Source organism: Patagioenas fasciata, chromosome 17 (genome assembly GCF_037038585.1).
Source record: "Patagioenas fasciata isolate bPatFas1 chromosome 17, bPatFas1.hap1, whole genome shotgun sequence".
NCBI lineage: Eukaryota > Metazoa > Chordata > Aves > Columbiformes > Columbidae > Patagioenas > Patagioenas fasciata.
The window spans coordinates 10,868,866-10,892,300 of NC_092536.1; the positions used below are offsets into that span (position 1 = coordinate 10,868,866).

At 59.8% G+C, this 23,435-nt stretch overlaps 3 protein-coding genes and 1 long non-coding RNA gene across 9 annotated transcripts; 3 read left to right on the forward strand and 1 right to left on the reverse strand.

Moving 5' to 3' along the window:
• The first annotated feature begins 828 nt into the window (after positions 1-828).
• On the forward strand, positions 829-5,286 carry PLBD2 (phospholipase B domain containing 2). Its single transcript, XM_065851890.2, has 12 exons — positions 829-1,050; positions 1,292-1,385; positions 1,479-1,637; positions 2,064-2,164; positions 2,555-2,769; positions 2,848-2,942; positions 3,017-3,177; positions 3,301-3,396; positions 4,036-4,107; positions 4,228-4,380; positions 4,517-4,679; positions 4,783-5,286. Exons 1-12 carry the CDS (start codon positions 848-850, stop codon positions 4,948-4,950), a joined length of 1,680 nt encoding a protein of 559 aa, XP_065707962.1. The 5' UTR covers positions 829-847; the 3' UTR covers positions 4,951-5,286.
• A 1,659-nt stretch (positions 5,287-6,945) lies between these two features.
• On the forward strand, positions 6,946-11,469 carry SDSL (serine dehydratase like). Of its 6 annotated transcripts, none has more exons than XM_071815939.1 (9): positions 6,958-7,084; positions 7,721-7,754; positions 8,042-8,210; positions 8,297-8,336; positions 8,422-8,561; positions 8,860-8,948; positions 9,054-9,281; positions 9,395-9,519; positions 9,646-11,469. In XM_071815939.1, exons 1-9 carry the CDS (start codon positions 7,063-7,065, stop codon positions 9,837-9,839), a joined length of 1,041 nt encoding a protein of 346 aa, XP_071672040.1. In that variant the 5' UTR covers positions 6,958-7,062; the 3' UTR covers positions 9,840-11,469. The 6 variants fall into 6 exon arrangements, with proteins under 6 accessions (XP_071672041.1, XP_071672040.1, XP_071672042.1 ...); XM_065851681.2 differs by having other exon boundaries at positions 6,982-7,084; positions 7,300-7,754; XM_071815940.1 differs by lacking the exon at positions 7,721-7,754 and having other exon boundaries at positions 6,946-7,084.
• A 1,425-nt stretch (positions 11,470-12,894) lies between these two features.
• On the reverse strand, positions 12,895-21,116 carry LHX5 (LIM homeobox 5). The gene is made up of 5 exons (XM_065851782.2): positions 20,445-21,116; positions 18,333-18,556; positions 16,881-17,158; positions 15,379-15,544; positions 12,895-14,129 (listed from the first exon to the last, which is right to left on the reverse strand). The coding sequence occupies exons 1-5, from the start codon at positions 20,615-20,617 to the stop codon at positions 13,762-13,764; spliced, it is 1,209 nt and encodes a 402-aa protein (XP_065707854.1). The 5' UTR covers positions 20,618-21,116; the 3' UTR covers positions 12,895-13,761.
• Positions 21,117-21,278: 162 nt separating this feature from the next.
• On the forward strand, positions 21,279-23,379 carry LOC139829266 (uncharacterized). The gene is made up of 3 exons (XR_011741683.1): positions 21,279-21,339; positions 21,888-22,157; positions 22,252-23,379. It is a non-coding gene; the product is annotated as an uncharacterized lncRNA (long non-coding RNA).
• The last annotated feature ends 56 nt before the right edge of the window (positions 23,380-23,435 follow it).

Below are 23,435 nucleotides of genomic sequence, written 5' to 3' on the forward strand. Positions count from 1 at the left end.
CTGAGCGGTGTGTTTGGGGTGCTGCCCTGCCCAGAATAGCCCCAGGCGTGTGGCACCTTTCCCAGCTGGGTGGCTGATCCAATAAAGGGCATTACCAGTCCCTCCCTGCTGGGTGCGGGGATGGTGCTCCAGTAGCACCCCCGCCCTGGGGGCTCCCAACGGAGCCCCCAGCGCTCACTGGGCGTCACAGCTCAGTGCAAAGCTGTGTCCCTTCTCCCGGCTGCCTGGCGCTCTGCTGTGACATGGCATGAGTGTGCCAGGCCGCGAGGAGTGGTGCTTGGGGTAAAGCCAAGAACGGGGGCTATATAGAGCCAGGCCACGGGGACTTCATGCACCCCATGGGGTTTTTGCCATCGCGGGTGGGGGTCTCCGAGCCCTCAGCCCCCGCCCCACCAGGACACCCCATGCCTCGGGGGACTTTGCCCGCTGGAGAGCGCGAAGGGCAGTAAACAGGAGGCGACGGGATTGCACAAGGCAGGGGCTGCGGCGGTGCCGGGGCCCGCGGGCCGGGCACCAACACCTCACGTGTCACCCCCCACCCAAAACCCCAGCGGAGCCCAGCCCCCCCCACCACGCTGTCAGGCTTTCCCCGAGCCGCTCCCCATGGGCCGCACTGGCTGGGGTTGCACCCCCACGGGGGACATGCCTGGGGCCGGGTTCCCCACGGCGAGGCGGCCCACGTGTGTCTCCATGGGGGGATATTGGGGGGAACAGGGGGAGTTGGCTGCGAGCCCCCCCACACCCGTAGCGCAGGCGGGCACTGCCCGGGGCGTGACCATGCTCTCGCCCCGCCCCCAACCCAGCTCCTAGCCCCGCCCCCTGCCGCCCGCCCCGCCCCGTCCCCGCCATGGCGGCGCTGCGGGCGCTGCTGGGGGCTGCTCTGGTGGTCGCACTGCCCGGGACCCCCCCGGCCGGGGCAGCCCCCGGCCCGCCGCCCCGAAATGTCTCCGTGCTGCTGGAGCCCGGCGCGGGGCGACTCCGCGTCCTGCCCGGCCGCCACCCCGCCGCCGTCGCCTGGGCCAGCCTGGACGATCGCATCCCTACCGTCGGGTAGGGGACGGGACGTGGGGAACGGGACGGGATGGGCCGGGGGCTCGCACGGAGCCGAGCGGGAACGGGGCGCTGGGGACGCTCTCGGGGGAGCCACCGTGGGTGGGGCGGCCGGACCACGTCATATCCATGTTCTCCCCCCGCCGTGTCTGTGACCCATTGATGTCCATGTCCCCCTGTGTCCGTGACCCCGCCGTGTCTGTGATCCTTCCATGGCCATGACACCCCCGTGTCCCCTCAGCTGGGCCTTCCTGGAGGTGACCACCAACGCCTCGTACAATGACAGTCTGCAGGCTTATGCCGCCGGGCTGGCTGAAGCCGCCGTCTCCGAGCAGGTAACAGGGTGACCCCTGTGAAACCGGGGTCCCGAGGGGTGTGATGTGGTCCCTCCCATCTCCTCCAGCCGACCCCTGCCGTGTCCCCCCCAGCTGATGTACATGCACTGGATGAACACCATGGTGGGCTACTGCGGACCCTTCAAGTACGAGAGTGAGTACTGCGAGAAGCTGCGGGCGTACCTGGAGGCCAACCTGGGCTGGATGGAGGAGCAGATGGCAAAGGGGGAGGACCCCGAGTACTGGCACCAGGTGAGGATGGGGCATCCCCACCCAGGTAAACCCCTCTGCAGCCCCCAGCACTAATTGGGGCTCTAATCAAGAGCAGGAGATGGGGCAGCGAGGGGTGCTTGGGGTCCTGACGGGGCTCTAGGTGAGATGATGGGGTCAGGATCCTCCTTCCCGGGGTGAGCAGAGGCAGTTTGTGACGTTCTACCCCTCTGGAGCCTCATATGTCTCTGTTGGGGTGCACAGGGGATGGCTCAGTCCCCCCTGGCCACCAGTGCTGAGTCACAGCCCCGCTGACAGCAGCACTTGTCCCCGTGTCTCCTCCTGCATCTGCGGCAGCGCTGGCATCTGCTGCATCCTCTGGGAGAAGGGGGAAGTCCATCCCCCTGAAACCTCTCGCCCCTGTTCCCTGTGGGAGCCGGGTGCCAGCTCTGTCCCCTGTCCCCACAGGTGCGGCTGGCCCTGCTGCAGCTGAAGGGACTGGAGGACAACTACAACGGGCGCCTGGACTTCCCCTGGGGCAGGTTCACCCTGACGCCCTTCGGCTTCCTGTAAGCTCCTGCTCAGAGGTGGCAGGGGGTGGTCACCCTAAAGGTTGGGGTGCTGTTGGAGGTACTGTGAACACAATTCCTGGATGACCAGGGCCACCTAGTTCTGCTCAAAGTCCCCTTCACCCGCCTTCTCTAGCCACTTGTCTTCTGCTGCTGGGGCAAGATGCAGCCAAAGCAGGTTCCAGGTGCCCCCCAGGCCCACTGCAGCCCCCTGCCTCAGTTTCCCCACTTCTGTGCTCACCTTTCCCTCCCTGCTCAGGCTGCTGGGGTGCCAGGATGGGATGGAGAAACACCCCCTAGCCCAGACAGACGGACAGAGAGCTCTGAGTCAGTGCGGCTCCTGAGCTGGGGTGTCCTCCACCTGATACCGCATGTCTTGCATCCCCCCAGCCTACTGCAGTTGGGGGGTGACCTGGAGGACCTGGAGTCCGCCCTGAACCGCTCCTCCCCACGGCGCGTCCTGGGCTCGGGCTCCTGCTCTGCCCTCCTCAAGCTGCTGCCGGGCCAGCGGGACCTGCTGGTGGCCCATGACACCTGGACCTCCTACCAGTCCATGCTACGCATCATCAAGAAGTACACGCTGCCCTTCCGCACCTCGGCCAGTGGTGCGTGGGCTGGGCTGGGGGGGCTGCGGCTGACACCCCCTTTCTAATGCTCCCCTGATTTTGTATCCCCTCTTCCAGGCAATTCTCAGATCCCTGGCAACATCCAGGTGTTTTCCTCCTACCCTGGTACCATCTTCTCCGGGGATGACTTCTACATCCTCAGCAGCGGGTTGGTGAGTGGGGGCTGGTCCTGGGGGGCCCCCTCCCCAGCCCCACTGCCCCCTCCCCATCACTCCCCTCCCCACAGGTAGCGCTGGAAACCACCATTGGGAACAACAACCCAGCGCGGTGGAAGTACCTGGACCCACGGGGCAGTGTCCTGGAGTGGCTGAGGAACATCGTGGCCAACCGCCTGGCCCGCAGCGGTCCTGAGTGGGCCACTGTCTTCCGGCGGTTCAACAGCGGCACGTGAGTGGGGTGGGACGGGGTGTGGGAACCCCCCGGCTGTCACGGGAAGGGAGGATCAGATGGAGGGATGCTTGCCCAGCAGCGGGAGTGTCCCCAGGATGCTCTTCCCCTTCTCCGTGCCAGGTACAACAACCAGTGGATGGTGGTGGACTATAACGCCTTCACGCCAGGGAGAGCCAGCCCGCCACCGGGCGTGCTGACCGTGCTGGAGCAGATCCCGTGAGTGCCCCCTTCCTCCATGAGCTCCAGATCGCGTCTCCTCTCCCATCCCCGTGGGTTTGGGAAAACCCTGAGGGTCCCATCTGCCCCAGCCCAGTGGGTGGGAGTTGGGTGATGGGGACGAGTTGGCTGAGGGGAGACCTTCTTGCTCTCTACAACTGCCTGAAAGGAGGTTGGAGCCAGGGGAGGTTGGGCTCGACTCCCAAATAACAAGCAACAGGACAAGAGGAAATGACCTGAAGTTGCACCAGGAGAGGCTGAGGTTGGATCTGAGGAACAGTTTCTTCCCCAAAGGGCTGTGGGGCATTGGAACAGGCTGCCCAGGGCAGTGCTGGAGTCACCATCCCTGGAGGGGTTGGACAGACACGGAGATGAGGTTCTCAGGACATGGGGCAGTGCTAGAGTTGGGTTAATGGTTGGACTTGGTGATCTTGAGGGTCTTTTCCAGTCAAAATGCGTCTGTGATTCTATAAGGGCTCTCCGTTGGTGCTTACACGAAGGTGATGGGTGCCCAGCACCCCCTTCTGGGATGGTAACCTGGCAGCAGGGACCCCCAGCAGGACTGCCCCCCTTCCCAGCATATTTCCCCCTCATCCCCACTGGGTTTTTTCTCTGACCGATGCTCTTCTCCCGGCACAGGGGCCTGGTGATGGCGGCTGATCGCACGGAGCTGCTGTACCAACAGGGCTACTGGGCCAGCTACAACCTGCCGTGAGCTCCATCCAGCCTTGTCCCACCCCGCTGGTGCTTCAGAAAGGGGGGGCAGCAGACACTGGCCTCGCCCCCGCCGTTGGGTGCTGATTCACTGGGTTTCCCCTGCTGTCACCCCAGGTACTTCGAGGAGATCTTCAACGCCAGCGGGACACCAGAGCTAGTGAAGAAATACGGTGACTGGTTCACCTACGACAAGAACCCGCGTGCCCAGATCTTCCGCCGGAACCAGACGCTGGTCCGTGACCTGGACTCCATGGTCCGCCTGATGAGGTGGGTGCTGGGGACCCCCCAAACTTGGGTGTCCCCCACACACCCTTAAGAACCTCACAGGTGACTTCTTTGTCGTTATAAATTTTGTATATATTTTTTTTTCCCCACTTTCACCCCTCTCGTGGCCACTTTGCAGGTCCAACAACTACCTGCAGGACCCGCTGTCGCGGTGCAAGGGCTGCAACCCCCCCCAGAACGCTGAGAACGCCGTCTCTGCCCGCTCGGACCTCAACCCCTCCAACGGCACCTACCCCTTCCCCGCCCTGCGCCAGCGCTGCCATGGCGGCACTGACATGAAGGTGGGGGCTCAGGGGAGCTGGTGGTCCCCTCTTTGGGGGAGCTGCATCGCCCTTTCCCTATGTTTACTCTCCCCCTGTTTTTTCTCTCCCCCCTCAATCCCAGGTCACCTCCTGGGGCATGGCCCCCACCTTCGGGCTGGTGGCCGCCAGCGGCCCTGCCTGGGACGACGTCCCCGCCTTCCGCTGGAGCACGTCCCCATGTAGTGCCCTGCTGCACATGGGACACCCCGACCTCTGGACCTTCCCCCCGGTCAAGATCCACTGGGACTGAGCAGGCTGAACCCGTCTATCCATCCGTCCACTGGCGTCTGTCCTGCGTGGGGTTCCCTTCTGGAGGGGCAGCGCTACCTGGTCTCCCCAGGGCCCTGGCTTGGGGTGCAAGGGGATGTCCCCTGCCCCCCTGGCTTGCTCTGCTTCTGCCACATCCCCATGGTGCCGGCTGTGCTGTGCAAGGAGCTGTGTCCCCCCTGGGCCTAGGGCTGGAGCCTGGTTTGGGGGGGCTCTTCCCAGAAAAGTGAGGGGTCCTGGGAGGCCGGGGCTCACCCGCAGGCAGAGGAGGGGAGTGAGCTGGTTTGGTTGGGACAAATAAAGCGGTTTGTGTGCTGTGTTTTGCCTTCTGCTGAGATACTTGGAGGCCTTGTATAAGGGATCACTCACACAGCGACCTGCCCCCCCAAATTAAGGGGGTGCCCCAGCGGGAGGGTGTGCAGCCAGGCTGGGTTTTTGGGGTGCAGGCTGCTGAGGTTTCTCTGCTGCTGCATCAGGCTGGGTACCCAGTGTGGGGGAGAGCTGCAATGGGGGCACCTGGCTGGAGTGGGGGATCCCACTGTTCACCCCCCAGGATGGAGTGACCATCCTCATCCCTTTTGTCTTCCCCTCTTCTGCCACCTGTGTCCCCCCCAGTGCCAAAACCCCCTTTGCAAAATCCTCTTAGAGCAGCTCCCTTGATCCGCTCTGCCTCATTAGGAATAACGAGGTCATTACTGGGGGATTAATGAGCTGGTGCTTGGCAGTGCTTTGAAGGCATCAGGTTCCCACCGGGCCTGGGGTGCTGCTGGGGGTTCTGGGAGCTGCACGGGGCTGGGTTGCAGCATGGGCTGGGCTGTTGGGGTGCTGGCACTCCTAAAGCTGGGATGGGTGCTCTGCAGACGGCAGGGTGGCCCAAACTAGCTGGGATGGGTGCTGGGGGGATGAGGGGCTCATGGGTGGGGTGCAGAGTCTGTGTCCATGTCCCCTGGTGTCCCCATGGCGTGGGGGCTCCTGGAGCAGGGGGTGCTGCTCAGGTGGTCCCTGTGCCTCAGTTTCCCCAGGTAGGAGGAGGTCACTGCCACCAGGTGACTGGGCAGTCAGGCAGGGCAAGCACACTGATGCCGAGGACAGGCCACACTGGAAATGCAGCAGTGCCTGCGTTGCTTCTTCCTTTCTGTTTTTTAAATTTTCTTAAAAGTGAAACAACACACAGAAGTGGTCAAATATCACCCCAGCTGCTGTGGCTGAGGCTGTGTCACCCAGGGATGCTGGCCAGGGGATGTCACCCAGTGACAGCCTGGCACCACCTCTCCCAGGGCAGGAACAGAGCCGAAGGGGACACCCTTGAGCTTTCCAGGGCAGAGCTGAGATGCAGTGCCCCCACTGAGGGGTTCCCAAGCCTCCTCCCTGTGAGCGGTGCAGGGGTCCTTGCACCCCTTCCCCAGCACCTGCTACCAAGGGTCCCCAGGATCCATCCCCAGGGAAGCACTTGGAGCCCACCTGCCCCCAGCGCAATGTGGGGGTCTCTCCATGGGCCCTCAGAGGAGCTGTAGCTCATGTCCCTCCCCCGAGTTGATGCCCTCTGCTTCATCATTCCCCACATTTCCAGCCCAAGATGTCTCAAAAGCAACGTGGCCCAGTGCAACCGCTGTCTGCACGCAGCATTGACTCTGCCGATGCTGTGTGCTGTTCACTCTGAAGCCTAATGATGGCGCAAGCAGCAGGGGGTTAGTGATTTCCTCGCGTCTGAGGGCCAGCTCCATCAGGGACAGGGCTGCCCTGGAGCCCCCTCCCTGCTCGGTGCCTGTCACCAGAGTTGCTCTTGGGGGGCTTTGCAGCACCCATTGGGTCAGGGAACTGAAATCCCATATTCTGGGGTCTGTTTCACTGCTGTCCACCTGGCAGCGGGACAGAGCTGGGCAGAGCAGGGGGTTCCCAGGGCAGCCCGCTTGACTGTGTCCTGCATGTGCCAGCTCGTGTGCAGTGACCCCCCCTCTTGGGGCCCCCATGGCGTCACCATGGAGGGGGACGGGCCTAAACTTTGTCCCAAAGCCACCTCTGCTTTCAGAGCTGGACCCAGGGACAGAGAAACCCGCTGTGGTTGCAGGATGAGGAGCCAGTCTTGGACCCGACAATGCCAGCCCCTCTGTGCAGAGGTAGGGCACCTGTGGAGGGGACCCTTACCCTGGGGGGTGTCAGTAGTGCTGAGGTGACAAGAAGGGGGCCCAGGCTGTTCCTGGAGGAAAGTGGAGGGCTCTGCCTGCTTTGCTTGGGGACCCCTGGGTGCTGCTGGACCTTGGGGTTCGGCCAGGCTCTGGCTGGGTCCCAATGGGGATTTGGGACGCCCAGGCTGCCCTCACTACACCGACAGGTCCTTGAAGTCCTAAATCCGCTGGGACATGTTTCTGGCTGGAACTGAGAAGAGCTGGTGCTTTTACCTGGCTGGTGGGGACAAACCCTTGGGGACCCCCAAAGTCCCTTGGGAGCTGCCCCTCCTCATCCTGTCTCCTGGGTACCCACATCCGGTCTCCTGGGCACGCAAAGGCTGCCGGGTATTTGGCTGCAGGGGACACAAGTGGCTGTCCATGCCCAGAACACGGGGCACCGTGCCTGTGCTGCACTGGGCGCTTTCGGCACCAACCCAGCCTCATGGCTGGAAAACCTGCTCTGTGCTGGGTAAACAGTCAAGGCCAAAGTGAAGTTTAACCCCTGGGGACATGGGGACTCTGGCACAGCTCCTTCAACGTCACCTGTCCCTTTGCCCTTCTGCAAACTCGGCTGCGGGCGAGTAGTTGGGACACGCAGCAACGCTCCATGGGACACCAGGTAAATCCCACCACAGGTTGGCCTTGGGACAGAGTCTGCAGGAAACACTTGGGGACACTGGGAGCTTGGGGACCAGGAGGAGGGGGTGGCCCAGCTTGTCCTGGTGCTCTGGCAGGGTGGGCCCATCGCTGCACCCCAGGGTTCAGTGCTGCTACATCTCAGAGCCTGGAGGGGACACTGGGGACAACCCTGTTCCTCCAGAGAGGCTCCTGCACCTGATACGGAGCCTGGGGCAGCAGTAGGGCTGCAGGGGAGCAGCTGGTGGCTCCCCAACCTCTCCCTGGCAGAGCACCCATCACTAGAGCCATGGACAAGAAGCCCTTCCACATCGTGTCACCCCTCCTGGAGAGCCTGTCCCTGTCCAGGGCGGGAGGCACCAGAGTCTACATCAAGCTGGAGAACGTCCAACCTGCAGGCTCCTTCAAGATCCGGGGCATTGGCCACCTCTGCCAGGAGGTGAGTGTGGGTGCGGTGTGGGCAGTGGTGGGGACACGGCAGAGGGACACAGCCGTCCCCATCCCTCCTTCCCTTCTGCATTTCAGGCTGCCAGGAGGGGCTGCCGCGGCTTCGTTTGCTCCTCAGGTAATTGGGTCCCAAACTGGGTTGGGGGGATGCTCATGAGTAATGCGGGGGGGACAAGCCCTGCCTGATCCCCCGCTTTCCACAGGGGGCAATGCGGGTATGGCAGCAGCATACGCGGCCAAGAAGCTGGGGATGCCGATCACCGTCGTGGTCCCCAGCACGACCGGCCCTGGCACCGTGCGCAAGCTGGAGGAGCTGGGGGCAAAGGTGGAGGTGTCTGGCCAGGTACCCCCGCATCAGCCCTCTAAAAATGGGGTCTGGGGGGGCTGCAGAGGGGGCTGACCCTGAGCTCAACCTGCTGAGTGATGCCAGGGATGCACGTGACAAACCCCATCCTGAAATGTCCCCCTCCTGGGTCACCTGCACTCCAGCATCACAGTGGGGTCACCCTGGGGACCCCAAACCTCAACCCAGTGACCTGTGTGGGTTTCTGGTGTCAGTCAGCCCCATGGTGATGAGGGACCCATTTCTGGGCTGTGAGGGCTGGATGTGGCTCCCGCTGAGCCCCCGTTGTCCCCCCCAGGTGTGGGATGAAGCCAATAGGAGAGCCCTGGAGCTGGCGGAGACCGAGGGCTGGGTCAACATCCACCCCTTCGACCACCCACTGGTGTGGTGAGTGCTGCCAGGGCTCAGCTCCTGCCCCCAGTCCCCCCTGACTGGGGTCCAGGCTGGCTTGGAGTGTCCCCAGTTGCATCCTCCCACCCCCTTCACCCCCAGGCAGGGTCACGCCAGCCTGGTCCAGGAGCTGAAGGACTCGCTGGACACCAAGCCGGACGCCATCGTGCTGGCAGTGGGCGGGGGCGGGCTGCTGGCAGGAGTGGTGGCCGGTCTGCACCAGGTGGGCTGGCAGGACGTCCCCATCATTGCTGCTGAGACCTGGGGGGCTCACAGCTTCCACGCAGCGCTGGCGGCCGACCGGCTCGTCACCCTGCCCGACATCACCAGGTGAGCCGGGCTCTGTGGGAACAGCCACATGTGCAATGAGCTGGCGGGTCTCAGCCCAGCTCACCCAAGGGTCCCGGGACCACCCTGCCCACCCTCCTCCCCTCCCGTCCCAGCGTGGCCAAGTGCCTGGGAGCCAAGACGGTGGCAGCGAGGGCACTGGAGTGTGCCCAGGAGTGCCAGGTCATCTCGCAGGTGGTGGAGGACACAGAGGCTGTGCAAGCTGTGGAGCAGTTCCTGGGTGAGCAGGGGCCATGGGGGGTGACAGGGACACCGCTGGGGCTTGGGACAGGCCTGGGAGTCAGGGTGCTGGGGGACCCTGGCTTTGCAGGTGGCTCAGCCTGCTCCCCCCATCTTGTCCCCGCAGATGACGAGCGGATGCTGGTGCAGCCGGCGTGCGGGGCCGCGCTGGCCCTGCTCTACACGGGGCGGCTGCAGCGGCTGCAGCGCGAGGGGCGGCTGCGGCCCTCCCTGGGCTCCGTGGTGGTGGTGGTCTGCGGGGGAGCCGGCATCCAGGTGGCCCAGCTGCAGGCCCTGAAGAGCCAGCTGGGGCTGGAGTGATGCCCACCGTGAGAAAGGGGATGCGACGGAGCCCTGACAGCACCCTCAGCTCTTTTTCCTTCCAAAATAACCCAAACAAAGCCCTGCTGCCTGCTGGACATGGGGCTGCACTCCTCCCCTAGCCTTCACCTCAGCATCCACGTAGGGGTGGGGAAACTGAGGCATGCAGGGTGGACAATACCACTGTTCACTGCAGGCAGGGATGGAGCCGAGACCCTGCCTGTCGGATGGCAGGACCAGGCTACACACACCCAGCGTCCTCCTCCATGTCCCCCAGCCCTCGGTGTCCCCCCCGCCCTCCCCTGCTCCTCCCCAGGCTGTTTGAACTGCAGCTCCCCATCTCAATTAGCAAGCGCTCCCTCTCTGACTAATTACTTTGCTACTGTCTTTATGCATTATTATTCTAATGATTATTAATTATTACAATCGTCTCCCGTTCTTGTCGTGCTGGCTGCGGTCAGAAGAGAACAACGCACACGTGGACCCGTTCGTTATGGTGATTTATTGGTGAAACTCCCCAGCGTGTTTGACACCCACCAGCTCCAAGGTGCATGGACATGTGTGTGATTTTGTGTGCACCCCATCCTGGAGCCCCCAAGACCCCCTTTTTTTTTTGCCCACATCCTACTGTTTTTCCCATTCCCCCTTTTCCCCCAGGCTTTCCTGTTTTCCCCCATTTCCACTCCCTAGTGCTGCATTCATTTTTAGCCCTCTACTATTGCACCTCCCAGGGTTTTTTGTGTTCCCCCGACAACATTTCTCCACTTTCCTTCCTCCCACGCCCGAGCAACATGGGGTCTGGCTCCTGTTGGGGGTCCCTGGCCCGAGCATCACCTGGTGACGTTGAACAGGGTGACAAACCTTCTCCTGCCCCAAAACCCTTCTCAGCCTCCTCCCCTTTGGAGCAGAGGGTGCTCAGCCCCCGGATCACAGTTATTCCCCCAAAGCCCTGTCCCCTGGCCAGCCGGGGACCCACACAAACTTCCTCCCTGCCTTCAGCCCTTTTCCCCTCTCCCCCCAAAAAACCCCACTTGTCAGACCAGCCCCCCAGATGCTTCTTGGAGGCCAAAACCCCCATAAATCAAAACTCTGCTGCTCCATCGTGAGCAATATCTTATGTAAAAAAGTGTTTCCAGGGAGCACCGAAGACTGGAGAATCCTATTACGAGGCACACTATTAATTATCAGGAGTCAGCCCAACCTACTCCAGCCATTTTTTATCCCAGGTCCAAAACCTGATTACTTTCCACCTTCTGCAGACCTTCCTCTTCTGGAATAAAAGGAAAAAGGTCAGAAAAAAAAATAGCATTCATATTTGCCCAACAGCTTTTGCAAAGGAGTTTATTCCCAGGACTGGTGTTGCTCTGTAGCTGGAGACAGACTGAGTCCTGGGTGCTGGTGCTTTCCTGGGACTGTTGGGGTGCTGGGGACCCCAAGTCTGTGATGGGGACCCCAGTCTGGGTTGTGGTACTGGACTCTGACCCTGGTGGTGATGGGGACCCCAAGCCTGGTTGTAGTTACGGGCTGGGATCACCAATGGACTGAACCCTGTATATATAATAATAACAACAATAGCAATTATATATCAATTTTATTATTATATAGTAATAAAAATTATAATAATGAATAATAGCCAGTCTTCACCCACTGAATAACCTTGTGCTCCACTTTATAACACTCAAAATTATGCTGGGAGAGAGTTATTTAATGACACATTGCCCTGTCCTTATAAGAAGCCTCCATTACCTGATAACACCAACAACCTGGAACGGATGGAGCAGAAGGGAGCAGCTGGCTTCCTTCCTGCCTCAGTTTCCCCACCTGTTAAAAGGGGAGAAGGAGCTTTTCTTTGTGGATGGTGATAGTTCAGTGTCTTCGTGATGGTCCCAGCTTCTGGCTGAGGGGTCCCTTGGGGCCTGGCTCGTTTGCCACCCTGTTATTAATACCGGTAATGGTATAGGAAGGATAAATTCCACCACTTGGCTGAGCAGAGAAAATATGCAGAGAAGTGGCTGGCTTTTCATAAATCATCAGTGCTCCATGCTACAACCAAGCCAGGACTTAAAATTCAGGTCAGGAGACAGGGACTCTCGTAAGCCAGTGAGGGAAGGTAATTTTTTCTGTTTATATCTTTTTACTGCAAGACAAGGGGAGGGGGGGGGGAAACTCTGCCATGATTTTGCATTTTAAATATTAGTTCAGAGCTGCAGCCTGCCTTGGACTTTATTTATTTCTGTATCCCAGAAAAAAAGAGAGGGAAAGCAGGAGGGGGGTGCTTGGGGGTGCTAGGGGGGATACCCCCTCCTGCCTGCCCTCGGTGCCCCCTGGGGGCAAATGGGGCAAAAGCTGCTGGTGTTTTTCATGGATCCCCCCCCACCTTGGTACGTCCTGCCCCAGCAGCCCTGCTGACCCCCCACACTCTGGGGGCCCTCTGGGCTGCCCTGGGAGGGAGTCTTGGGGGGTTCACACAATTCCCTCCCCCCCCAGGCAGGAGAAAGAAATGATGCACTGCCCTGGCTGCTGTGGAGGAAGATGCTGAGCTGGGGAATGTGTCCCCCCCCAGCGCCAAAGAGCTGGGGTGATGGGGGTCTCTGAGGTACCAGATGGGTGATGCAGCAGCATCACCTTGCCCAGGGGCTGTGACACCCATTGCACCCATGGGGTGACAGAGGCTGCGCCCCCAGGCCCCACGCAGAGGTGGGGGGCATTGGGGGAGCAGGGCAGCCCTGCCAGCATCTCATGGTCTTGTCTTAACAAAAAATTAAAAAAATGAGATAAAATGAAAGGGACCAGGTGACCGAACAGTAGGCAACTAAAAGGTTTTTTATTCACATTGAACAACAAGAGCCATTCACACTAACAGCCTCTGCAAGAGGCAGCGGGGACGGGAAACCCACGACGCTTTCAGAAAACAACTATTTTTTTTCTTTGCTTTTCCATTCTCCTTCCCTTTATTTTTCCCTCCCTATGCTCTCGCCCCCCCTCCCCTGCACCACCCCCTTCTCACCTTCAAAATAGAAAAATTCAGAGCCTCCGATGACTAAAGTACAATAAATAATCAGTAAACACAAAAACATACTTTATTTGTTTCTCCTTTATACAAAATAAAGAAACTAGAAGCAAAAACTATAATACATCCTTAAATTGGTGGAGTTTCCGGGAAACATTGGGGTGGGACTCGGCGTCGAGGCTCAGGTTTCATTTCTGCTGCTGTGGTGGTTGGGTTTGTTCTGGTTTTTTATTATTATTATTATTTTTAATGTATTTTTTTCCTGTTTCTGCCTCTTTCTGGTGTCTTTTCTGCCACGTGGGAACCCACTCGCAGTCAGTCACTGGAGTAACCCTGGGCCTGGCCCCCTCAACCCCCCTGCTACCCATCACCAAAAACCAGGTCCAAAGCCACCTTCTCCTTGGGGATAAAATGGGAACAACAAAACCAAGGGCAGAGGAGGGGCTGGGGCGGGGGGGTTATTCCTGCTATTCCCCATGCCTCCCCCCGCCATGACGTGTAAGGAATAATTAAAAAGGATGCTAATTAGCAGAGGGGAGCCCTGCCCCAGCGCCCCCCTCCCCAGGCGCCACGGGGGCGGTGGGACCCGTGTCCAGGCGAGTTCAGCTTTGGTCCAAGGTGGTGGTCCCGACGCCGGCGGGGGGGTTCTTCGGGGCTGGGCACTGTTTATTGTCCCCCCCATAATGTTGGGGTGAAGGTGCCGGGAGAGGGAGGTAGCAGGGTGGCCCCAAGGTCCTGGCGGGGAGTTGTGCAGTGATGGGGAGGGATGCAGGGATGTGTTTTGGCATCAGAGGAGGGTCTTTATCCGGTGATGGTGATGTGCCCTGCTCCAGGGTGGTGGGGGGACACGCGTGGGCTGGGGGAATGTGGGGGTGTTTCCCCCCCACAGGCTCACGCGTGCCCATACCAGACCTACCAAACTGCCGCCTCGCTGAGCTCCGGGTTGGGGTGCGAGAGAGCCCCGCTGTAGCCGCTATTGCTGGACATGGAGAAGGGGGGGCTGGGCCCCCCGCTGAAAACCTCCCCCGGAATGGGGTGTAGCGAACCGGTCATCCCCGGCTCGGGGCTGGGGGTGTCGGGATGCGAGATCATATCCGTGTACCTTTGGTTTTCTGAGGAGTGGTGTCCGCTTAGGGGGGGCTCCAAGGGTCCCAGGGGTGTGGAGCCGGGTCCTGAGTTCTGAAGGTAGCTGGAGTCGGCCGGGGACTGGGCTTGGGAGGGCGGCCCATGGGGGAAAAAGTCATAGTTGCCTCCTGGTCCATAGTAGTCACCTTGGTAATCTGGAGGAGAAAAGGATGGAGCTGGTCCCTCGGAGACAAAAACCTTCCAAAAATCCCACAGTGCCCTGCACCCAGCCCTGTCCTTCCCCCTGGAGCAGAGTGGTTGCCCCCTCTGAAACACTCTGCTGGCTCCTGGGGTGCAGGGCCCAAAGTGTCGCCTGCAAATTTGAGGCCAGAGAGAGAAATAAGCCTGTCCTAGGGGCTGCAGTGCTCAACCCCCTCTTCCCTCCTGGCCTGGAGGGAGAGAAGGGATAGAGGGGGGCAAGGAGCCTGGGGCTGGGGGAACGAGGGACAGAATTTAATTCTTGGTTAGTGGGGGTGAGGGGAAAACAAACAAACAAACAAACATATATACACATATAAAGGGGATTGGGAAAGTGTATATAAAGGAAATGGAATATATATATATTTTTTTTTTTTAATGGAATGGGGGGAAATATACATATAAATGGAATGGGAAAAAATATATGAAATGGGGAAAACACCTATAATGGGGATATATATATATAAAAAGGGAAATTATATTTATATTTAGCAGCCCGGAAGGTATCCAGAAACTGACTGCAGGGCAGCAAGGTGTGCATAGAAAGCCCCTTTTCGGAGGCAAGGCTTTGAAAAGGCAGCTTATGGGGGGGCTCAGCACGGAGTGGCGGGAGAGGGGAGGCGGCGGGGCCGCCCCGCTGCGCCCATCCCGCCCGTCGGGGCGGCGCGGGGGGTGGCCCGGCGGCTCTGACCTTCCATATGCTGCGGGCCCGGGCGGTAATTGGAACAAACGCCGCTTGAAAGGGGCACAAAAGCCCCGCAGCTGGGGCTTTGTTGGTGGGAGATGGGCCGCCGCCACCCCCCCCAGTGCCCGACGGGGGAGTGTGTGTGTGTGTGTGTGTGTGTGTGGACGCGTCTGCGTGTGCAAATGGTGCCGCGTGTCTGCAGGGGGGAGTGGGCACACGCGTGTGCGTGGGGATGCGTATCTGTGCGTTTCGCAGCTGAGGGTGCATACGCGTGGGGGTGTTTGCGGGTAGTGTCGCTCCGGGGGCGCGCACACGCGTGGGGGTGTGGGCACAGATGCTTCGGTGTGAGTGGGGTGGGCCGGGATGCTGCGACAGCCGCGGGCACTGTCCCCTCACCGTCCCCTCGGGGCCCGAAGCGGGGAGGCGGAGGAAGGAAAAAAACCGGGAAGGGAACAAAGGGAAAGGCGAAGATAGGTTGCAGGGGGGTGGACGGGACAGGGCCCCCGCGGCCGGTCCCTCACCTCCGTAGTAGGTGTAGGGCGTGGAGCCGAGCATCTCGGAGTCATCGAGGCGGCCGCCAAGGGGCCGCATCCTGCGCGGGCTGCGGAAGAAGGCGTGCCGGCGGGCCCCCAGCGCGCTCAGCTGCTTCATCCGCCGCTCCTTGGACCGACGGTTCTGGAACCAAACCTGCGGGCAAGCTGGGGTCAGCACCCACCGGGGACACAGGGACCTCCCTCCCTCAAAGTGTGGCTAGGGATGGAAATATTGCACCTGCTTGCAGGGGAGGGGATTCTCTCACTCCCGCTGCCAATAGCCCCAAAAGGTGCATGAGAGGATGTGAAGGATGCAGACCAAATAATGTGGCTTATTAAAATCCTGGTCCCCTGGCTGCATCCCCCTGTGCTCATCCTCAGCCTATTTGTCCCTGTGAGGCAGACAGAAAATACAGGAGGGAGAATTTTCCCCTGAATGGGGGAAGAAGGGAGGAAAAGAGGACAGGAAAAAGAGGGGGCAACTCTGGATCATGGCAGAAATAGGCGGAAAGTGGGGAGCAGAGAGATGAGCACCTGCTGTGGTGCGCAAGGAGTCAGAAGAAAAGCCGCACGGTGGGGACGGAGATAAAAGGGAAGGGGAAGACACGGCCACTTCTCTATAGAGCATTGCCTCGTTCAAACCACACAGCCTCAGCCCACGCACGCCTTTCCTTCGGCTTGGTGGGGTGTCTGGATTATTGCCCCACTCCCCCCCGTGTCCCCCAGAGTTGGGGCAACGCGAGGGAATGAGAATATCACGCTCCTCCAGGGACTTCTGCTCCCCTCTGCCGGGAGCCGGGATGCTCACAGCTCCGCTAACAGCAAAGCTGGAGAGTCCTGCCTTATTAATGCTCCTATTAGAGCACGTTAATCCCTACATTTCCGCAGGGATTTTCTTCACGGGGGCAGTGCGGTAAGAAATTCCAGGCTGCCTGCAGAGTGCAATGATTTCTCCTTGTTTTCACAGGGCCGGAGCATCCATCTCCCAGCGCAGCAGGGCTCCTGCTGCAGCCCAGGTGAGGTAGCCGAGGAGTGTGGCCGGCTCACATTTTGGCTCTGGGTTTCATCTCTTCTCATGGGGGTAGTATATTAAAGCACAGGGTGGGAGGTCCCCATTAACCCTCAGGAGTGTGGGGTGGGTGCAGGGCTGGGTCTGGGGTGCCGCTGGCAGGGGACAGATGGCGTTTGCATGTCCCCATTTCCCCAGCTCGTGGGACCAGCCTTTATGTCCCAGCCCCTCCCCAACACCTGGGGGAGACTGTCAAAGCCTTGAACCATCTGTGCTGCCACTAGCACCCCTTCTCCTCCCCAACCCACGCGGGTCTTTTCCCTGTCTCTGCTTTCTGCCAGAGGAAATCGCCTCATGAAGCTCTGATGTCACAGGAACCGCGATCCGCAGCGGGAATGATGTCACTGGCTAACACCATGACATCACGCTGTCAGGTGGGGAGGGCTGCGGCGGGATGGGAGGTGAGCTGGGGTTGTCCTACCTGGATGACTCTCATGTTGAGGCCCGTCTCCTGGGCCAGCTGCTCTCGGATGTGGCGGGTGGGTTTGGGGGTGGCGGCAAAGGCAGCTTTGAGGGTCTCCAGCTGCTTGGCTTTAATGGTGGTGCGAGGCCCCCTCCGCTTGGTGCCCGAGTTCTGCTCCTCGTTCTCGTTGTTGGTGGTCTCCTTGTCCGAGGAGGTCGAGTTGTCTGTCTCCTTGGTGTCGTCCTGCATGGGGTCCTGGAGATCCGGGGACAAACTCCTGTCTGTACATGAGGACACTGTAAAGGAGACCCAGAGAGGAAAGGGGGAGTGGATGACTCAGGGGAGAGATCAGCCCCCCATTCCTCTGCCCTCCGCAGCCCACCCAGCCTGGCTGCTTTACAGGAGAGGGATTGGAGGGTGCTGAGGAGCAGCAAGGGATGCAGATCATCTCTGTCCCCCCCGCTACCCCTAAAACATCATTCCCCCAGCATCACGTAGAAGTCCAGGCAAGCATCACCCGATCCGCCCCCCCGCACATCGTGTCATGCTGGCTGGAGAGGAGCTGGGGAGGGGGCGATCGCCCATGCCCACCGCAGCTCTCGGTGCTCCCCCTTTCCCCCGCCGCGCCTTTCGCATCAGGAAGTGGGATGCGCCACTGGGAAAAATTCAACCGGTCCCTGTCGGGGTTTGGGGCGGGAGTCTCCATCACTGCCTTGAGCCTGGCTCACCCCCCCGCCCCAGCCACCCTCCCCTCGGGGACCCTAATGCCAGCACCCCCCCAAGGCCAAGCTCTACTCGCCTCGCTCACAGCAGCGGCCCCACTGACTGGCGTGGCAGGATCCGGCCCCGGGTGCTGGACGGAGAGAGAGCCCACGGAAGGGGGTGAGCACGGGCGCCCGGCATGGCGGGGGCAGCAGGAGTGGGCCTGATCCTGCTGTCCTGACGCAGAGACAGCTTCCAAGGAAGTCAAATGGGAGCTTTGCCTCTGGGTGAAAGGAGGCGAAGGATCAGGCCCGTGGCGCGGGGGGACCAAATGTACTCGCAGGGGTTGCTCCGGGGCGTGGGAGGCTCCGCGGGTGGGGGGTCCTGATTCCACACCACCCTGTATCCCCGCTGCCGTAGGGGTTGCGCTCGGGGCAGGAGCCGGGGGGGTGCAGAACGATGTTGCGGGGCTGCGCTTGGGCCGCCGCTCGTCCTATGCGTGTCCGCGTCCCGTGTGGGGGGTTGTGCGTGTGTCACAGAGGCTTCCACCCAATTCGTAGGCTTTCACCCCAAATCCCTCCCTCTCCCCGGCTCGGGGGGCCGAGCTGGCTGTGGGGTACAACCCCTCATCTCGCAAAGCAAAACCTCCTTCCCGGCCCGGCGGGAGGTACCGGCAGCATCACGGCAGCTGCCTGCTCCTGCCTGCTCCTGCCCGCACCAGCAGGGAGCCGGCCCCACGGGGGGTGCGGCGGGCTGAGCCGCTCGTACCTGAGTTGAGGCTGCCTTCCTTCAAACTGGGAGAGTTCAAATAATCCTCTTTGCAAACAAATTTGTTTTCGTCGATGATATAGAGTTCCTCGCCCGTGGAGAGCTGCTTGTTGCAGACCATGCAGGTGAAACAGTTCAGGTGAAAGACTTTATTCCGGGCTTTGCGGACGAGGTCGCTGGGGGAGATGCCTTGGGAGCAGCCGGCGCATTTGGTACCAAACCTCCTGGAGAGGGGGAGAAAGGCGAGAGCTGGGAGCTCCGGCGGCCATGGGTCCGTTTGTACCCATTCCCCCTCCCCAAAATCCCACCGTGGGAGCTCGATCCTGCAGCAGCTCTCGCTGGGAGATTTAGGGGAAGCAGGAGATTCGCAACCACTACCGCTTTGGGGCGAGGAGTAGGAGGAGGAGGAAGAGAGCCTTCCTTCATCCCCTCGCAGCCCTGCTCGCAGGCGTAGGGCGGGCGACAGAGAGAGCTCGGTTTTGGGGTGTCCCCACCCGGGACACACACACACACACACGAGCATCCTCGACTGGATTTGGCTCCACAAGGGCCGGAGGAGAGGGGAGGGCGGCGGGGGTTCCCCTCCGCGCTCCGCGGGGGAGCAGTTCGCTTCAGTCGGTGTCTCCCAGACGAGGAACGGGGACTCGGCTCCACCGACAATTCCGGGGTAAAACCCGGGGCTAATTGTGGCCGGAGCGACGGGAAAAGGGAGCGGCGGGTGCGGGGAGCATCGCGCACCCGGAACAACAACGAGCGGCGGAGGAGGGAGCTCCGCTCCCCTGAGCATCCCGGGGTCCCCAGCCCGGAGCCGCCACCGTCCAGCTCTCCCAGAGGGGGTTTTTCTGGTTGGAAGCGGCGCTTTGGAAATCTCCGATTTTACTTCCCTTCTCTGGAGATAGAACGTTGATTTTTTTTGTTTTGTTTTGTTTTTTGGTTGCTGGTTTTTTTGTTTGGTTGGGTTTTGTGTTTTGTTTTTTGGTTTTGTGTGTGTTTTTTTTTTTTTTAATTTTGGGGTTTTTTTCCCCACAGGAGACCTGCGCTTTTTTTGTTTTAAATTCCCTTTAAAAATAATAAAGAATCCAGGGAATCCGAATCGGCTGGAAACCATCTCCTCAAGGAAAACAAACAAACAAACAAACAAAAAACCCCAACAAATAAAACCCCACCCAAACCAAACCAAAAAAACCCAACCAAAACCAAAACAACAAAACCCACAAAAAAATAACAAAAAAACCCACACCACACACACACAAAAAAACCCAAAACCCCCAAACAAACAAAAAAACCCAACCCAAACAAAAAAAACCCACAAAACCCCAAACACCTTTAAACCCCCAAAACAAACAAAAAACCTCATCACACCAAAAGATGTCCCTAAAACTCGGAAGCCGGGGCTGCTGCTGCCGGGTGCCCGAGGGGTCCGGGGGCTACCAGGCCCTGGGGTGCCCACGCAGCGTCCCCCCTTTTTCTTCTCCGGTCTCGGCAAAACTTCTACCTCCCTCTCTGCTCCCGGTGACGTTGATGTAGTGAGGGCATTAGGAGTCATAAGTCATCGCCCCCCCTTCCCATCCCGGCCCCTAATTTCCTCATCGGCCCCTTATCTCAGTCATTAGAGGCGTTTAAGGAGCTGCGGAGCGCGGGGCCCCGCCGGTTTGGGGCCGGGGGGGAAGGTTTTGGCCACCGTCTTCACCGGGCCCTGTTGTCCCAGGAGGGGGTGAGGAGGCTGGCACCGCGGTGCCCACCGGGGCCTGCCGCGACGGGGCGGGCGGTGGCACCGCGGAACGGGGCCCGGTGCCTGTGGAGGCAAGGTCATGGGGAGACCTGGGGGGCGGACACGGCCTCGCCGCCCCCTTCTCGGGCTGCAGCAGCGGCCGCAGCGCAGTCGCCGGGCCCCCCCGGGGCTCCCCCGGCCCGGGGAACCGGTTCCCCGCCGGAGCGGTGGGGCAGGGTCGGTGCGGATCCCCGGCAGAGAGGAATGGGTGAGGAAGTGGGGAGCCCCCCAGGCTCCCCTCAAAAGCTCCGGGAGAGCCCCCGTGGGCCGGGCGCGGTGAGAACCTCCGCACCCCCTCGTCTCTGTTGTCTGGCAGTTGCGGGAGAGGGGGGGGCACTCACCTGAAAAAGTCATTTTTGCAGTAGAGTTTGCCTTCCCTGGAGAAGCATTTCTCGGTAAGGTTGCACTTGCACTCGCAGCACTGGACGCATTTGATGTGCCATGCCCTGTCCAAGACGTTCAGCAGGAACCGGTCCAAAATCGGCCTCTCGCAGCCCGCACAATGCACCATCATAACCTCCGCCGGGGGATGGAGACGCGCACAGGAGAAGTCAGCCCCGCGCCGGCACACGGCGGCGGCTCAGAAACGCAGGAAAAAAGATTGAAATAATAAAATAAAAATGTTTAAAAAATGTAAAAGGTAATAAGGAAAAATTCAGGGGAGTGAAATGGAGCGGCTGTCAAGTTCTTCCCCCTCTTCTCTCCGGAGCCTCGGCGGCGGGAGGGAAAAAACGATGCCCACAAAAAAAAAAAAAAAAAAAGAAAGAAAAGAAGAAAAAGAAATCCAAAACACCCTCGAGAAATAATAATAAAAATAACAATTAAAAAAAACCAATCCCCCCCCCGGGTCCCTCCGGAGCGCTCCGGGAGCCGGCGGAGCGGCGGCCGCGCTTCTGGCGGGCTCTGCGGCAGCGGGCGCGGCGGGAGGGGTGCATGAACCCCCCCCCTGCAGCCGGCAGCCCCGGTGCCTCGCTGTGCTCCGCCGCCGCCGCGCCGCCACTCTCATGCTGTCCCCATCGCCAGCTTTGTCCCCCGCCTTAGTAATTCGCGCATCCTTATTCAGATTTAGTGACGTGAAGGCCCGCGTCGCCCCGGCTGCGGCCAATGGGAGGCGGGTAACCATGGCAACCTCTTAATTTATAGCATATCTAAATTGGCTCCAGCCTTGTGCTTGGCACAGAGGGAAAAAAACAACGCGCCTCTATTGTTGAGGGTGGCTTGTACCTGTGCCGCCAAGTGAGTATGCACCTGGCTGGGGGGCCGGAGTGGGGGGACACGCTGCGAAAAAACTGTGTTCCCACCAATTCTCCTTTTATTTTTACTGATTTCTTTTCAAGGGATGCTCAGGGAGGGTTTGGGGACGTCCCGAGTTGGGCTGCGGGAGAACATCACCTGGTTTGCGGGTCGGTTTATTTAATTTATATATATATTTTATATATATATATATATATAGGGATAAGGAGGAGAAGTGCTTTTGTCTGGGAGAGCAACAAGCAGGAAAAGGCGGGGGGGGTGGATTTGGGGAGCGGGGAGGGGGAGGGGGGCGCGGGGAGAACCGGCTACTCCGCACAGCGCGGCGGGATGAAAAGTTCCCCCGGCAGCGCTGCCCCGAGGTATGCGGCCCCCCCGCCACCCCCGGCCTTTGTCCCACGGACCCGCCGCCTTCCCGCCCCTTCCCCACTCCGCGCAACTCGCTGGCAGCCCCTGGGGGGAACGGAGGCGGCCTGGGCCGGGGGGGCCCGAGCGCTACCCCCTCGGACACTGTTTTTTCTCTTTAATTCCAGGTGCGGCGGAGCTGGAAATCGCCGGCTGGCCGTGCGGGAGGCGACGGAGTGCAGGATTGGACCCGGCGCTTGGGGGTTATGGGGGGGACACGTTGTTCTGTCTGAGGACGGGGGTCGCTGCCCCAGCCCTGGGGGTCGCCGCTGCAGCGGTCGGGTCGGCGTGCGGGGAGGCCCCGCCGCTTCTCCCTTCTTTTCCCCGGGATTTGGGGAGGGGATGGGAAGGCCCTGGGGTCCGGCCCTGCGGGGAGGAGGAGGAAGGCTGCAGGGCAGGTAAAGGCCGGCCCTCCCTTGCCCTTCCCTGCTCGTTTCTCCAGCCAAAATCTCTACATTTATAATCAGTATTCTTTTTTCTTTCCCGGGGTAGAAGGGCTCGGCCAGAGCCCCCTCCGGCCCGGCAGCCGCGGAACGGTCGGATTCCACTGCTGGCTCCGCACCGGATCGCAGAAACGCTCCTCGTAGTAGCAAAACCAACAACAACAACAAAACCAAACCCGCTATAGTACAAGGGCATCGGCGAGGAAGCGGAGGCGGTTTTGTGCGTGCCTTTGGGTAGGGGTGTTTGTGGAAAGAGCGAGAATCGAAATAAGAAAATACAGAGAGAAGAGGGGATAAGGAAAGCGAAATAAGGAGAGAAGGAACACAGAAGGAAAGAGAAAGTGTGTGAAAAAAATAAACCGAAAAGGAGAAAGGAAAGGAGAGAGAAGGGGTGCGAGTGAGGAAAAATAAATTAAAGGAAACGAAAAAAAGGAATGAAAGAACGAGAGATAGAAGGAAAAACGGAAGAAAACCGAAGAAAAAATAAGAGAAGGAAAAAGAAAAGGAGAGAGAAAGGGTGCGAGTAAGAAAAAAGAAATTTAAGGAAACAAAAAAAAAAAAAGAAAGGAAAGAACTAGAGATAGAAGGAAAAACGGAAGAAATAGGAAGAAAAAAGAAAAGAAGGAAAAAGGAAGAAAGAGCCAATAAATGAACGAAAGAAAAATTAATAAACGGAAAGAAGGCAATAAAAAATAAATTTAAAAGAAGGAAAAAAAAGGAAGAGGAAAAATGAAAGAGGAAATAAATAAGAAAAAAGGACGACTAGAACGGAAAAGAAAGGAAACGAAAAAGAAAGCGCGAAAGAAAAGCGTTAGAGAGAGCCAGCAAGGAAGAGAAGGGAGAAGAAAGAAAACAAAGAGAGAAGGAAAAGAGAAAAGGAAGAGAGATGGGAGGAAAGAAATAGAAAGCAATAAATTAAAAAGGACAGAAACGGGCAAGAAAGGCGAAGGCGAAGGCGAACGAAGGGAGAGCGGACCACCGGCCGATCGCGGCCGCGCTCACCCGCGGCTCTGCCCAAGTTTGCTGCCGGCTCCTTCGGCTTTTCTGGGGAATTTTGGAGCCGCGGGGCGGAGAGGAGCGGAGCGGGGCCCTGCCCGTCTGCCAAGCGGCTCCCGCCCGCAGACCCTGGGGTACCGCTGCCTGGGGTGGGGGGAATTTCGGTGAAAGGTCCGAAGGAAGCGCCTCGGCAGCGGGGGCAGGTCCGGGGGGACCCGGGGGCGCCGGGGCTGACCG